The following is a 16,928-nucleotide window of genomic DNA, read 5'->3' on the forward strand; positions in this document are numbered from 1 at the left end:
TATCAGCAGAGAGGGGCAGGAGGCCCTCCAGACATATGCTCAAGAGACAGTGGGAGGAAGTAGTGGACGAGGTAAATGCCAGGGGTATCGCACCACGAACATGGATGCAGTGTAGGAAGAAGTTCAATGATTTGACACGAGTGGTCAAGGTGAGTGAGTTCAACTGTCAGGTGGCATTCCTACCAACTGCATCACTAGCCTCATCCACTGCTCCACGCACTACACCCCCACACCAACAAACTCTTTCAATTAGTACTCAACTCTTCAAATCAGATGCTTTATCTCACCCTCACACATTACCACTGTTGCAAGCCGCACACCCACAACTCACAGGTCACACACACCGGCAGCTATTTAATCATGACAGCCACTTCACCCAAACATCTTGCAGGACACTCACTGATACACTTCCCTCTTTCTTGCAGGAGACGATGGCGCATAACAGTAGGTATCAGGAAAGAACTGGAGGAGGACATCTATATGTCCTAACTCCCATGGAGGAGACAGTGAGGCTCATCATTGGAAGGGCCATTGCTGAGGCCATGGCCACTGGCAGCGCTGGAGGGATCGATGATGAGGGTCTCTGCATACCTAATCCTCCTTCTTGCTTCCCACTTCTCCCACAGCCCACAATCTTCTGACTCACGTGCTGCAGACGGTGTGAGCACACACGTCTTACTTTCTCCTCTCCCCTCACCACAACTCAACCAGTGTCCCTTTGTCATTTCAGTTACTCAAGAACTGGAACCTGCCCAGTCAGAGGAGGCACAGAAAGGCGACAATGATGATGAAGACACAGTCACTCGGTCTTACACTCGCAGCCACCAGCTCAGAGACTGACACTGCGCATGGTTTAGAGGCTAGGTTAGAGGAGGGATCGACACGTGGTGAGACACAGGGCACAAGTGCGCAAGAGCCGGGGCGGGGGAAATGGATACTGCAGGTGCCAGCTCACCGGAGGACGATGTCGCACACTAATTCTGCTACCGAGGAGTCAGATAATGACTTCAATGGGCCAGACTATAGAAGGCGGCTGATGGGCATACACCACCAAGTGCTTGGTACACCGGAAAGCCTGCGCACAATGTCAAGGGGCCTGGAGGAGTCCTGCTCCACCTGGCACAAGGCTTTGCACAGAGCTTGGACCCCATCCTTTCCCACATGGGATGGGTGGTTTCCTCCATCAGCACACCTGTGGAACCCACAATCATACAGTGCCTGATGCCCGATGTCACAGCTTCCATTGCAGCACAAGCATCTGCCATCAAATATCTGACTGCTGCATTCGGAGCTCAGACTGCTGTCTTGGAAGATCAGACTGTTGCCTTCCAAGCTCAGACTGCTACTATCATGGCTCTGGGTGCCACTGTGGAACGGGGCTTCCAGGTGTCGCAGCAGTCCAGCAATCTGTTCTCCAACAGATCACCTGAATTGCTGAGGTGCTGCCCCGGGAGAGTGGCAGTGGTGCCATGGAAGATGAACCTGCAGTCCTCTCTCAGGATGACAGCATTCCTGTACCCACCCCTGCCACTCCGTCAGTGCTCTTGCTGTTGCCTGTAAGCCAGCCGGCCCAGACTGCTGTAGCCCAGGCCGAGATGGTGCAGTCTGAAGCCGGGCCCTCCCAGCCCAGAGCTGCTCGAGGTTGTCCTCCAAGGCCATCTGCACGCTCCTCAATTGAAGGCCAGCAGCCTTTCACCACCCATGCTGCAGCCACTGGGGATGCACCTTGTAGGAGCACTAGGAAAGGTAAAGGCACACAAACAACAGGCACTGAGGGAATGCACAAGAGTGAATAGTCTAAGTTTGTTTGAATCAGTTCATGTATTAATTTATAAATTTAGATTTGAATTTCCATTTGGTGGTGGTTTTTATTTCTGCGATGAGCTGAGGGAGGAAGCAACGTGTAATCATAAGGAGGACGATTTGATTGTCATGTGGGAGAGGAAAGATAAGGAGTGTGGGACTGTTGGTGAATGGGGAGGTGTCCTTGAGGTTACTGATATCGCTCATTAATAAACTGATCACGCAGAGCCCTGGCAGACAGGGCCTGACTACCTTGTTGCCTCCCTGCCTCTTCCTCCACTTCCTGCTGCACTTCCTCCTCCTCTGGCTCAGGTTCTCACCTGATAGGCGGTGGCAAGGGCTGTCCCCTCATAATGACTAGGTTGTGCAGCACGCAGCGACAAATCTTGATATCCACTCGGCTGAGTACTGCAGGGCTCCTCCAGAGCGGTCCAGGCAGCGGAAGTGTTGCTTGAGGAAAGCTATGATGTGCTCGATGATGTTCCGTGTGGCAGCATGGCTCTCGTTGTAGGCCTGCTGTGTACGTGTGCGTGTGTTCCGGACTGGAGTCATGAGCCACTTCATGGGCATGATTTTGAACCGGAGCCGGGAAAGTGTGTGTGTGGGGGGGGGGGGGGGGGGAGGGGGGTTGTATTGCAGACGGGAAACCCAGAGGTAAGGATTTCCCGGACGTCCTTACGATTTTGACGTGAGGACATTTTTTTTTTTGTCGGTTTGCCGTCCGACTGGCCGGCCTAATTGACTGGCTGGTCTCAGTCGGACGGGACAGCAACCAGGGAGAGGATGTGAAAAGGTAAATCTTCAGTTAAGTCTTTGATGGTATGGATTGGGGGGAGGCGAGAGATCGGGGGTCAGTCACTGAGGCGGGGGAAGTCGGGATCGGGGGTCAGCAATCGTTGGGGGCCAGGATCGGAGATCGGGGAGGCCCACCATCATTGGGAGGGGGAAATCGGACATCGGGGGTGGAGGGAGGGATCAGAGATCGGGGGAGTGGGCCGCGATCGTTGGCCGGGGGGGGGGGGGGGGGGCGGAGACGGTCGCTGCAGGTAGGCTTGTTGAGCCTGGGGGAAGCACTCCTGCTCCTCCAGGCCCACAAGCTGTGCCAGAAAGGCACTTACCTGCAGTTTCTGGCCTTCTCGCCTCCTTTCTCATGGCGTAAAGGAGAAGGCCCAGGAATCCCGGCCCCCAGGGGTTGAAAATGCAAATCCTGAAAAAAATGGAGGCCCACAGCCTCCTCGAAAGGTTTTAATCACCAACCCGCCCCTCGTCCCGGTGAAAACCAGAAATGGGTGGTTTGGAGGCAGGTCTGAAGTTGTTGCGATTTTCAATGCCCCCACCCCCCCTGCCCCCAACCTACACGTTTTTCACTGTTAAAATTCTGCCCCATGGGGGGATAACCCTTGTCACCCAGTAGTCAGCCTTTGACTTGCCGTGCTGGTTGAAATATAGGTGGCACGTTGAACTACTGCAGAATGAAGGAGTCGTGACTGCTGCCAGGTTAACAGGAATTGACCTGCATGCTGCACTTCATGTGGTTGTACACCAGCTGCACATTGAGGGAGTGGAATCCCTTTCTGTTCATGAATGTGGCCGAGTTCAGATGTGGAGCACATATGGCAATATGCGTGCAGTCAATGGCACCCTGCACCATGGGGAAGCCTGCAATGCAAGTAAACCCTCATGCTATCTCCTGCTGCTTGTTTCTGTCAAGAGGGAACATGATGAATCTATTTGAGTGTGTACAGAGCCTCCGTGACCTTCCTTATATAGTAGTACACTGCAAACTGCGAGATGTTGCTTATATCTCCAGCAGCAGTCTGAAAGGAGCCAGAGCCGTAAAAATTAAGCGCCACGATTACCTTGACAGCCACAGGCAATGCTGTCCTTGCCCTGCTCTGAGGCTGCAGTTGTAGCAAATTTCAGTCATGACCTCCTTAGTGAACTGCAGCCGTCTGATGCACTGGTTGTCGCTGAAGTTGAGCCAAGAGAATTGGTCCCTGAAGACCCTCCTTGGATATGGCCTCCTGCTGAGTGCCCTGCTCCTCCTCCCTCTTCTAGCAGCTTGTCCCGCTCTGCTTGGCTTCTCTTCATTCTCCCAGTCATGTTCAATTCCCAGAGAAAGCCCTAACAGGCCACCCATGACTGAAAGCAACTTTTTTCAGAACTATATTTTAAATGCCATTAAAATGTACTGCAAGACCAGCCAGACCACTCTCTATAGAATATTGAAACTTTAGCCAAGTATAGGAAATGTCCAAAAACACATACAATTACACCAGCAGCCAGAATAAATAATCCAGCAACTAACCTGTAACTCCAGCATGATCCCTTTAAATAGCGCTGGTGTGGGATCCTTCGTGCCTTTTAAGTCCTGTTCAGCTGTGTGAGGTTAAGACAGTGCGTTGGCTGGAGCATGAAGTTCCAAAATAGCAGTGGTCCCTTTAAATCAGCGTTGCACACTGATTCACGTCATAATCTCCCTGCTCTGCATGCTGCCAGTGTTCGTTAGGTGCACGTGCGCAAACCCCTTTACAAAGATGGCGTCCTGCGCAATTCATGTCGAAGCATCCCGGACACCATTTTCGGGGCTTAGGTGTCTGCGTAGCTCATGATCTAACCAGAGTGGAATCTCAGCAGAACCAAGTACCACCCCATATTCTAGCAACCACCACCCCCCCCACCGCCTCCGGACGGAAATCAGGCTTCTGCCATCTCCAGCCCCAGGGAAGTTACGGGGCATAATTTGAATCTACACTGAACAGGCTCTATGGCTTTAATATCCTTTCTACAATGGGGCATTTCAAACGGCACATGCAAATCTAACTGATGCTTTACATCAATTTGTCTTTATTACCTTACTCCTGTACTCTATGCTCCTATCTATAAAACCAGAATGTACATAAAGCATCCATTTGTTTCAGTTATCATAAATATACAATTTCTCATGTATTAGTTCAATTTGCTACATTGGGTGAGTGCTTTTTACACGAACTTTAGAAAACAGCAGGTAAATGCACAATATAGTGTGATACTGGGCAGAAAGGTCCCAGTTTTAATCCTCGATCTTTGCTGAGTTAACTGAATATCTTTGTGTTTCCCAGGTTTGAGAGCGGAAAAAATTAAACCAGAGTTTCTGTTCCTGATTTCTATCCAGTGACCCAGATGGAAAGTGCATGTTTGCAGATGTCAGGTGGGAACAGGTTCAGGCTCAGCTATGATGCCTTCAGCAGGTGACTAGCCTGCCAACCTTCAATAGCTAGGCCTCACATGAAGAAAGTCAATTAGGTAAGGTCCCAGTTGCTCAACGAAATGAATACTAACAGATTTTAATGAATAAAAAACGTGTCACTAAAATTATCCTGCGAAGGATAACACCCAATGTCACCGTAGAGCTGGACATTCTCAAACTATTTCCACGTTATTAATTTTCTATCTCATGAAGGAAATACTACTTCTCAGTACGAGTACAAAACTAAATATTACTGTTAGCAGCTCCAAGCATTTAATCTCGGAATCCTAGTCGATCCAGAGCTGAACTTTGACCCCATATCCTCTCCATCACAGAGGTGGGGGTAGGTGATTGGGAAGAGGGGGCTGATCGGGAGGGTATGGAATTAAATGGGGTGGGTGGGGGGGGGGGGGGGGAAGGAATCGGGAGCAGAGGGAGGCTGTTGGGAGAAGGCCGAGCAGGGACTAGCAACAGTCCTTGGGACAGCTGCAGAGCTGGGAGAAGCCTTGGTTCCCCAGGATAGGTTTTTTCTTTGAATTAAAAAAAAATAACTTAACCTCTCGTTGACAGCCGTGAGGGCCGCTGAAGAATTTTCAAAAATTTAGGCCCGGGATACCTAAAAAATGGGCCCCACGTATTTAGCAGTGGGGCCAACACCTGCTCAACACATACCAATTTCTACCCCAGAGTATCCCTTGGAAACCTGACTGATACTCCACAAGTCTAGTGTCAATGTCACCAACACTAAGCTTGTACTGTGAATGAAATATTAAATGAAATAAAAACAAATGCTTCAGAGATGGTGAAGGGTTAAGGAGTATGTCCAAAGAAGTGTGTGAACAGTGAAAGGTGACAATTAAAACATTAAGCTCTCCTTCTTGTTTAGATACCGATTAATCTGCTGTGTATTTCCAGTATTTTCTATTTTTATTTCAGATTTTCAGTATTCAGTTTTCTTTTCACCTCTTTAAAATGCTTCTTTCTTGCTCCCCCTCCTGGTCTAGTTACCTATAAATTGTTAATTTTATGTTTGTTGTCGCTGCGGATTTCTTCATGATACTGGCAGAAAATATAAATGATTTTTCTTTCACTAGTATTTGTAGTGACAAAATGTTAACTTTCTGGCATTGTGCCAGAAGCAGGAAGTTGTCCTTCAGGGCAAATGACGAGCTGTTTTTGCACATAAAATGACAACACAGCTTCTTTAAAGAGAATAATGATGGTGTGTGAGTAGTGAGAATGCTGGAAGCCAAGGCCAGGTGAAGATTCATTTTTGGGCATGGCGTAGATTGGGTGGGCTGCCGGTATATGGGGCAGGTCATTTACATGGCTGGGCCTAATTTACATGCCAACACTTATCACGCTCCCTACAGGCAGCTTGCTGATTGGGAGGACAGGAAATCTAGTAGCACGGTTGCTATCTAAAGGCAGCCTGCAGCCTCTTAAAGGGAAGGTGCACTTTTCAATGCTGGACAATGGACAATGACTTTCTGGAACTGCAAACAGCATAACTTTGACCAGGGCCTCCAGGTTCTCTGATTCAGAGCTGGAGGTGCTCATAAAGCAAGTCAGCAGCAGGAAGGAGGTTTCTTCCCCTCTGATGGGCAACAGGCCCAGCATCTGCTCTGTTGATCGCCAACCAATTTTGGCAAGCGGAACTAAAACAGGTGGTTGGTCCCTCATTTACATATGGAAGGGGCCTAGTGTTTGTTTTAAGCGGCCGCCTGTATAGCTGCCTTCTACCAATATGGCAGCACCCGGAATGCAAGTGCAGATTGGGCACAGGACATTGCTCCCGGAAATTGTTTTTTTGCCTCCATTTTCTACCCAGAAAACAGGCGCAACCAGGACCAATTTCTACCCCAATGTTTTAGAACTGATAACAGGAAAGGCCATAATGGATTTAGCGATGAGTAACGGACCAAAATTGGTTAACAATCTGACAGTAAAGGAACATCTTGCAAATAGTCACCATAATATGATTGAATCTGAGATTAGGTTTAAGAGGAAGAAGGGAAAGTCACAAATCAAAGTTTTAAAGTTAAGTAAGGCAAACTTTGAAAGGATGAGAAATGAATTGACCACAGTAAATTGGGCTGAGCTGTTAATGGGTAAAAGTACAGACAAGCAGTGGGAAGTATTCAAATAAATATTTGGTATGATACAAAGCTTGTGCATACCCCTAAAATGGCAAAGGCTCCACTTATGTAGTTAGGCAACCATAGTCAACAAATGAGATAAGAGACACTATCAAGCTAAAACAAAAGGCTTACACAAATGCATGGAAAAATGGAAATCCAGTGGACTGGGGGAGCTATAAAAAGCAACAAAGGCTTACAAAGTCAGTAATAAGAGGTGAAAAACGGGAATATGAAAAAAACATCCAAGGGATATGAAAGCGAACAGCAAATGTTTTTATAAATATATTGAGAGAGGAAGTGGTAAGGAGGAATGAAGGCCCACTAAAGACAAATGCAGTTGAGACTGTAATGGATAATAAGGAAATGGCAGATTTGTTAAATGAGTACCTAGTATCCATTTTTACAGTGGAGGAAGAGGACAAACTACCAGTACAAAGGAACCTAAAAATAAGATAAAAGGAGGAACTTAGTGGATTAAGAACAAGTTAAAAAGATGGTCATGGAGAAAATAATAGGACTTAAGATGGACAAAACTCCAGGACCTGATTGCTTCCACCCCAGGGTACTAAACAAAATGGGTGAGGAAATTGCAGGTGCACGGTCATAATTTTCCAAAGCTTTCTGGATTCGGAAATTGTGCCTTTGGATTGGAAAATTGCAAATGTCACTCCATTATTTAAGAAGTAATGAAGGGAGAAACCAGTTAACTACAGACAAGTCCACTTAACATCAATTGTGGAGAAGTTACTGGAACCCATCATCAGAGACAGAGTGCCTGAGGAGTTGGACAAGTACAGCTGATCAAAGAGAGTCAGCATGGATTTGTGAAGGATAGGTCGTGTCCAAGTAATCTAGTTGAATTTTTTGAGGAGGTCACTAGCATAAGAACATAAGAAATAGGAGCAGGAGTAGGCCATCCGGCCCCTTGATGATGGCTGATCTTCTACCTCAACGCCATTTTCCTGCACTATCCCCATATCCCTTGATGCCTTTAATAAATAGAAACCTATCGATCTCTGTTTTGAACGTACTCAATGACTGAGCCTCCACAGCCCTCTGGGGTAGAGAATTCCAAAGATTCACCACCCTCTGAGTGAAGAAATTACTCCTCATCTCAGTCCTAAATGGCCTACCCCTTGTTCTGAGACTGTGACCCCTGGTTCTAGACTCCCCAGCCAGGGGAAACATCCTCCCTGCATCTACCCTGTCGAGCCCTGTGAGAATTTTGTATGTTTCAATGAGATCACCTCTCATTCTTATAAACTCGAGAGAATACAGGCCTAGTCTACTCAATTTCTCCTCATATGACAATCCCGCCCTCCCTGGAATCAGTCTGGTGAATCTTTGTTGCACTCCCTCTATGGCAAGTATATCCTTTCTTAAGTAAGGAGACCAAAATTATACACAATATTCCAGGTGCGGTCTCACCAAGGCCCTATATAATTGCAGTAAGACATCTTTACTCAAATCCTCTTGTAATAAAGACCATTTGCCTTCCTAATTGCTTGCTGCACCTGCATGTTAGCTTTCAGTGACTCATGTACAAGGACACCCAGGTCCCTTTGAACATCAACATTTCCCAATCTCTCACCATTTAAAAAATACTCTGCTTTTCTGTTTTTAATCACCAAAGTGGATAACTTCACATTTTTCCACATTATATTCCATCTGCCATGTTCTTGCCCACTCACTTAGCCTGTCTATATCTCCAGGAAAGAGCTATTGGCCTTGGAGGGTGTTCAGCACAGATTCATCAGAATGATACCAGTGTTTAAAAAGAGTTAAATTATGACAACAGGTTGCATAAACTTAGCTTGTATTCTGTTGATTTAGAAGGTTTAAGGGAGATCTAATCAAGGTATTTAAAATGATGAAGGGATTCAATAGGGTAGATACAGGGTGGGGGGTAATCTTGACTTTGGGTGATTAGTGTAGAATGGGCTTGCCCAAAGTTAAAATTACCCCCGGAGAAACAATTTCTTCCGTCTTAGCCCCAAGCTAAAGTCCCCATCTGAAATCCCAGGAATCGGGTAATGCCCAACCCAGTCGAGATCAACGGAGGGCTTCGGATGGCAGGAGTAGAAAAATCCAGCCCCATGATTCAGTTGATTTTTACTGCTCTAGTACATCTTTGTTAAACTAACTGAACATTTACCAACACAATAGAGAACTGTATTAGCTACGGTAAAACAGAATTGAATGGGTTTGTTTATAAGCATTTAGTAAAAAGGCAGATAGCCCAGGACTAGTGTTGGATCTCCTCCAGTTTTTGCGAAGTTTGAGGTTGAAGTAGTTTGAGTATTTTTAAAAGATTTTTGCTGCTGCTAGTTTTTTTGTATTCGTTCATGGGATGTGGGCGTCGCTGGCGAGGCCGGCATTTATTGCCCATCCCTAATTGCCCTTCAGAAGGTGGTGGTGAGCCGCCTTCTTGAACCGTTGCAGTCCGTGTGGTGAAGGTTCTCCCACAGTGCTGTTAGGAAGGGAGTTCCAGGATTTTGACCCAGCGACAATGAAGGAACGGCGATATATTTCCAAGTCGGGATGGTGTGTGACTTGGAGGGGAACGTGCAGGTGGTGTTGTTCCCATGTATCTGCTGCTCTTGTCCTTCTAGGTGGTAGAGGTCGCAGGTTAGAGAGGTGCTGTCGAAGAAGCCTTGGCGAGTTACTGCAGTGCATCCTATGGATGGTACACACTGCAGCCACTGTGCGCCGGTGGTGAAGGGAGCGAATGTTTAGGGTGGTGGATGGGGTGCCAATCAAGTGGGCTGCTTTGTCCTGGATGGTGTCAAGCTTCTTGAGTGTTGTTGGAGCTGCACTCATCCAGGCAAGTGGAGAGTATTCCATCACACTCCTGACTTGTGCCTTGTAGATGGTGGAAAGGCTTTGGGTAGTCAGGAGGTGAGTCACTTGCTGCAGAATACCCAGCCTCTGACCTGCTCTTGTAGCTACAGTATTTATATGGCTGGTCCAGTTAAGTTTCTGGTCAATGGTGACGCCCAGGATGTTGATGGTGGGGGATTCGGTGATGGTAATGCCGTTGAATGTCAAGGGGAGGTGGTTAGGCTCTCTCTTGTTGGAGATGGTCATTGCCTGGCACTTGTCTGGCGTGAATGTTACTTGCCACTTATCAGCTCAAGCCTGGATGTTGTCCAGGTCTTGCTGTATGCGCGCTCGGACTGCTTCATTATTTGAGGGGTTGCGAATGGAACTGAACACTGTGCAATCATCAGCGAACATCCCCATTTCTGACCTTATGATGGAGGGAAGGTCATTGATGAAGCAGCTGAAGATGGTTGGGCCTAGGACACTGCCCTGGGGAACTCCTGCAGCAATGCCCTGGGGTTGAGATGATTGGCCTCCAACAACCACTACCATCTTCCTTTGTGCTAGTTATGACTCCAGCCACTGGAGAGTCTTCCCCGATTCCCAATGACTTCAATTTTACTAGGGCTCCTTGAACCGCTGCGTGAAGGTCCGTGTGGTGAAGGTTCTCCCACAGTGCTGTGAGGTAGGGAGTTCCAGGATTTTGACCCAGCAACGTTGGCCTAGAAATTAATCCGTGCAGCTCCTGTTTTTTGGACTACTAAGGCCCCAATATATGGCAGGCTGGAATCATGCGCACATTTCCTGCCACAAGTGCACCACCCGCCATATTAGGTAAGGACAAACAAGAGGCATCCTTTACCTATCCCAATCCCTGACCCAGGCCCACTGCAATGCTATCAACTACCCAAACTTGGACTTCTCTTCACACTTCACCTGGAACTAGGGTTGCCAACGCTCCACCATTGCCTTGGAGTCTCCAGGAATTAAAGACTAATCTCCAGGCCACTGCTGAGCGCTACACAGGAGAAAAATCATAGGGCAATCAAAAATTGTGTTTTGTTTTTTTAATTTTCTTTGAACACTTGTTTACTAATTATAAAAATATTGGACATGGGAAGAAAGGCTGTTTGACTGAGGGTCAAGAATCATCCATTCGGGTAATGAAGAGTCTGTTTGCTTTCCAATTGGCGTGGGAAGGTGGTGCACCGCGAGTGTGGACATGTTGGGTGACCAACGGCAAGAATGTGGGTGTGCGGCAGTTGGAGGCAGGAGGTCATGTGATGACACATCCAGGAATATGTCCAACCAGAGTTAGCAACCCAACCGGCAACACTGAATTGAGACCTGAGGCCCAATATCTGGAGACTCTCAAAGCTTCATCATTCAGCAAAGAGGCACAAACTACACCCCACCCCACCCCCCACGCACCCAAAAATGGTCGCGGCCCAATTTGTAGGCCATTGTATAAAAACCAATGTTGCAGAGATTGGAGAGGATATACAATTACCGCTCATGGAAGTGTTGATTGTGGAACTTCAGTTCAGGAAGTCGGATAGTCATTTTTGCTTATTCTGAGGAAAGAATTTCAGAAACTTTTCATTTTGTTTCTGGAGTCTGGCATGGATGGCCGCAGCACAGACACAGTGGAAAACTCTTTTCAAACTTTTCCACGTGGGGAACACCCTGTAACTATTGATACACTCATGGGGACATTCGCTCCTAACTTCCAAAAGACAGTGTTAGCAATCCGCAGTAAAAAAAGTGTAAATGGACCATAATCCACATCCAAATAGACTTTTTTTGAAAGAAAATAAAACTCCAGCATTTGAAAACCAGACTTTTCCTTTTTGATTTTCAATGACTAGGTAGTCAATTCCAAAACTAGACTGTCAGATCCAAGAGCAGAGATTACATTCACTGTAATCACTTCTACTTTTGATTTTCTATATATTTAAGCTCTATATATGTATATGAGAGAGAGAGAGAGAGAGAGAGAGAGAGAATGAATATGAAGGCAGCATCAGGAGAGAGGGGCTCCTTAAAGGGAGCAGAAAATGCCCAAAGATTGAAAAAAAATATTTTTTAAGCATAAGACTGAGATCGATAGATTTTTGGACTCTAAGGGAATCAAGGGATTATGGGGATTGGGCGGGAAAGTGGAGCTGAGGTCAAAGATTAGCCATAATCTTATTGAATGATGGAGCAGGCTCGAGGGGCCGTGTGGCCTACTCCTGCTCCTATTTCTTATGTTTCTTATAAAAATTACATCTGACCTGCTGTTGCCATGTAGTAGGCATTTTTTGTTGGTGGCGACTGATGTGGCCAAAATCAAAGGTCAGGATTCTCTGTTCAGGTGATGCATGACGATGTCCTGGCTGAGAAATTTAATTTGTTATGTAAACATTGCAAGATTACAGGAATATAATCTATGGTGGATTCTCTCTCTCGTCTAATGACAAATGCTGTAGCAACACTCCAATATTTTGCTCAACGGGACATTCATCACATGTGCCATGTTATTAAGTTTCAGCATGCTATTTGATCAAGGGGGCATTTCAGCCAAGCCTGATGATGCGCTCATCTCATATCTACACAACTGTACTTCACAGCAAGGATCACTGGACAATAACTAGAAGCGAGAACTCTGGTTGATTTAATCCTTTTCCTAGCTGGAGGTGTGGAAACCAATTGAATTGCTCCATCACCCCAGCTCAAATTAGCTATCAGCTAAGATCAAGGACTGAACTTGAAACTAACCTGTTTTCAATGACGTAGTGCCAAAAATGTATCCATCTGATTGAAATCTAAATGATCTGACCAATAGCCAATTGAACAAAAGGTCAAAAGAATTCAGCAGTCTGAATGAACATTCAAATCTAAAGGACAGATTCTCCACAATCAAATTGCTGCAAATTCACAAATATATGCTGATCAGTTAAATATATTTTGTGTGCGTAAGTGGAAAACTGCATTTAGCAGATAAGAAGATCTTTGTGACAAGGGGTGTGGTGTCAATTTACTGCCAGCATACAATGGGTTCATAGATTTCTAGGGGGTAATTTTAACCGCCAAGAATGGGTGGGTTGGGGGCGGATGAGCAGTAAAAATAGTAGATTTACGGAGCGGGACCACATCCCTGCTCCAGTGCGCCCACTTCCGGATTTAACCCAGGCGCGGAAATCCTGTCCCCACTTAAAGCCATCAGACCGATACTTAAAGGGGCAATGTTTGCGATAGTTGAGGCACTCAATTTTTTGTGTATTACAAATGTAGAACAAATTTAACGTTACCTATTTGGGTTTCCCATCACTGCCAGGTGAAAGCAGAAGGGAAGGGCCAGATCCATGAGGTGAGTGCCTTTATCGTACTGCTTGTGGGCCAGGAGGAGCAGGAGTGCTTCATCCAGGCCCAACAAGCTCACCTGGCGCAACAGGACCCCTGCGATTGGCCGATCCCCCCACACAATGTTGCCCCCTCCACCACCGAGGCTGGACCCCCAATCTTCTCCAAGGCCCATCCAATGTTGTACATGTCCCCCCCACCCCTCCGATTTCTACCACAGCCCACAATCTCTCTCTCTCTTCCTTCCCCCCTCCCCCCCTCTCCCATTCACAACTCCTTTCCCTTCCGACAGACAGCTAGCCTGTCAATCCGGCTGGCTGGTGCGTGGGAAGCCCAGAAGCCCACATACTTACCTTCATTTGAGTTGTAATCACAGATTGTGACGCACTCATTTGGCTTCTGGGTTCTCTACGTGAATATCTGCGGACGCGCTGGGTTCCCGGCTCTGAGCTAAAATCATGTCCCTTGTATCTATTACAGTTCAATGAAGTCTAACATCCACATTGCACCTCTCACTACAGAAACCTTTAATTTCATCAGCCAAAGCATGAGGGGATCGATGAGTTCACTTTACTCAGTCTATGATATACTCTCAATTCCAGAAGTCTTTTCACTATCTATCCCCATTGTCAGTAAACAAAAAAGTACAAGTGCTTTATGAATGCTTAGGATTGTGCACGGGCTCAGCTCTCTGCATTATTGGTAAATTATACAGCTCAGCAAGATTTGCTTTGTCTTGAAAAGTAAAATTTACAGACAATTACTATTTGCTTTTCTATTATTTTCCCAATAATTTTTCAAAGAACAAATACTGACTCTGATGTGTCCTTGTGGCTTTGGCTATGTAATTTATTCCCATAAGGGAGAATTGGCAAGTTAAGTTGTAGAGTTTAAGAAACACGAGTTAGAAGATGGACAAATGTTTATTAAGCACTGTGTTCACTGGAAGAATATTTTTGGTGCATCCCTGCAGATTAATTGATGCAAGAAAGCTAATTATTAATGGGTGTAGGCAGTTACACTTGGTGCGGTTTAAGAGTTGATAGTTGACTAATCATTCAACCATGTAAAATTCATGCTAAATAAAACTGTGGGGCATAGATACAGTGAATAAATAATGACAAAACCATAAAAGAGGAAGATTCACTTTCTATAATTGGTATTGATTCAAGATCCACCCTACCACTGTATCAGAAAATTATAAAAGTGATTAAATAAACTCAGAATGACTGGAAAGCTTTAATTCTACTTTTTAAGCTATTGGAAGGATAATTTTTTTTTAAACTAGGTGCACCAGTTCGATGACATCTGTTACTTATTACATGGCTAATAACACATACATTTATAAGCACAGACCGTTTCCAAACACATAAATGTCTAAATCTGAGACACTGTTCACAATATTTAACATCTTCTTAATTACAATTACTTATTCCTGTCATCTTAATCTTCAAAGTACAATCAAAATATTTTAAAATGTTACCTGCATGCTTGTGATAGTTCTTTGATAATTAGACTAATCCTCCTGCTTTGAAGCTTCTAATTCATCTGTCTGCCTGCAAACCCATTATACTCCTGTTACAGTCATAAATTATACATTCAAAACCAGCATGACTCTTACAATGACAAGTCACTCCCCACAAGCAGACTGCTCTGCTGAATTTTCAGACCATATATATGTAGTTCATGTGTTTGCTGCGCTTAGAAAGCATATATAATTAACAGTACTCTTCAGCAGTTAGAATCATTTGTCACATTGCTACTGTTACAATCAATATTTGGTAGTCAATTTAGAATAGCTTTTTATAAATTTTAATATATTGTTTTTTCTTTTTTTTAAATCATCTTTTCATTCTTCCTGTGTTGTTATGAAGGGCAAGACTGGGTCAGATATCAGGAAGACAGTCTTTACATTGACGGTGAGCAGCAGCTTGGACGAGTTGAATAGGGAGAAATGGTAGCACTGGTATTCTAGGGGGATGAAACCAAAGGTTCAGAAGGGCCTTCTTCATCTGAACCTCTCTTCAGACCTTTCCTGAATGAGGTGACTCAGCCAGAAGCTCTAGTATCTCACCCAAGTGCCAATTCTTCAGATAGGAGCTTAGACAATGTGTTGGTAGGTTATTCCAGCATGAGGCGGAGCAGCAAAGTTGAGCCTAATCATGGCATCAGAGAGATCCACTGATTACAATATAAACTCTTGTCCTTGCTAAGACAAAAATCCATGTTTGGTTTCCCCTCCCATTGACCCCCTCCCCCAAGACTTTACCCTGCCAGGCCTAAATGTGCAACACTTGTAAAAGTTATCAGATCTAGCTCCAGATACTGGACTATAACAATCCAGGGTAATCCTGGACTATGTCACCCACAATGAAGGAGCACTTCACCAAGGTGAGCTCACAAGTACCATGTATCAAATTACTGAGCTTTCTTACTGAACTCATTGTGCTCTAGGCCTTATCGAGGTTCAGATGTATAACTGCACAGCAGTGATGTGAGAACTCTTTCCTTACCATTCCTCGTACAAAACTTATAGCTTCACTGTTACAATAAATATGCTGCAGAAAAGTCTCCAAAAACACAATCTTCATTTTTTTGCCATGAATCATCAAAGAATTGACCAAAACAAATACCAATTAGTTTGCCACCAATAGATAACTAGGTTTAAATATGCATACTTAAAATACCCATGCAATATATTAAATGAAGAGTCTTAGATATTTAGTATTATTGATATTATTGCAGCCTGAATGAAATGACCAAATGTCATGACTTCACAGGGAAGATTTTCAACTTGCTGCCTGGGCGTAAAACACATTGCATATCAGCCACCTGTTCGAGAAGCTACAGGACTTTCATTTCTATTAGTTTTATGGCCAATCCACAAAGCCAGTTATACATAAATTCAAAACCTACCCCACATTACAATAACATGAGATTAAATATTAATGCTGCCATTGTCACACTCACAGTGGTCCAGCTGTTGAAAATCTGTTCTTCTTTTACTAGCTAGGTATTGTACCTTCCGTCCCGATTTGTATTTGTTTCCAGATGACAGCTCCTTGGTCACAGTGCCTCTCCTGTAGAAACTGGATAACTTTATTGGTAACACTATCTAACACCACCTGCAGTGGGAGGCACGCTGACAATCCTGCAGCGGTTTCTCCTCATCGTCACTTTTCATACATAGGAACAGGAGTAGGCCATTCAGCCCCTCGTGCCTGCTCCGCCATTTGATAAGATCATGGCTGATCTGTGATCGAACTCCATATGCCTGCCTTTGGCCCATATCCCTTAATACCTTTGGTTGCCAAAAAGCTATCCATCTCACATTTAAATTTAGCAATTGAGCTAGTATCAATTGCCATTTGCGGAAGAGAGTTTCAAACTTCTACCACCCTTTGTGTGCAGAAATGTTTTCTAATCTCACTCCTGAAAGGTCTGGCTCTAATGTTTAGACTGTGTCCCCTACTCCTAGAATCCCCAACCAGTGGAAATAGTTTCTCTCTATCCACCCTATCAGTTCCCCTTAATATCTTATAAATTTCGATTAGATCACCCCCTAACCTTCCAAACTCTGGAGAATA

The 16,928-nt window shown here is 45.2% G+C and overlaps 1 protein-coding gene across 4 annotated transcripts in view; it reads right to left on the reverse strand.

Moving 5' to 3' along the window:
• Window positions 1–16,928, reverse strand: part of wdr95 (WD40 repeat domain 95) — a 119,541-nt gene that overhangs the window by 91,187 nt on the left and 11,426 nt on the right. Inside the window, exon 1 of one of the 4 annotated variants that reach the window (XM_067985977.1) lies at window positions 14,825–15,494. The exons of the other annotated variants lie outside the window; for them this stretch is intronic. Within the exon in view, the coding sequence (XP_067842078.1) occupies window positions 14,825–14,830 (6 nt within the window). The 5' untranslated portion in view covers window positions 14,831–15,494. Of the gene's footprint in view, window positions 1–14,824; window positions 15,495–16,928 lie in introns of those variants that run through there. 4 annotated transcript variants of the gene reach the window in all.

The sequence above is a fragment of the Heptranchias perlo genome, chromosome 6, assembly GCF_035084215.1.
Source record: "Heptranchias perlo isolate sHepPer1 chromosome 6, sHepPer1.hap1, whole genome shotgun sequence".
NCBI lineage: Eukaryota > Metazoa > Chordata > Chondrichthyes > Hexanchiformes > Hexanchidae > Heptranchias > Heptranchias perlo.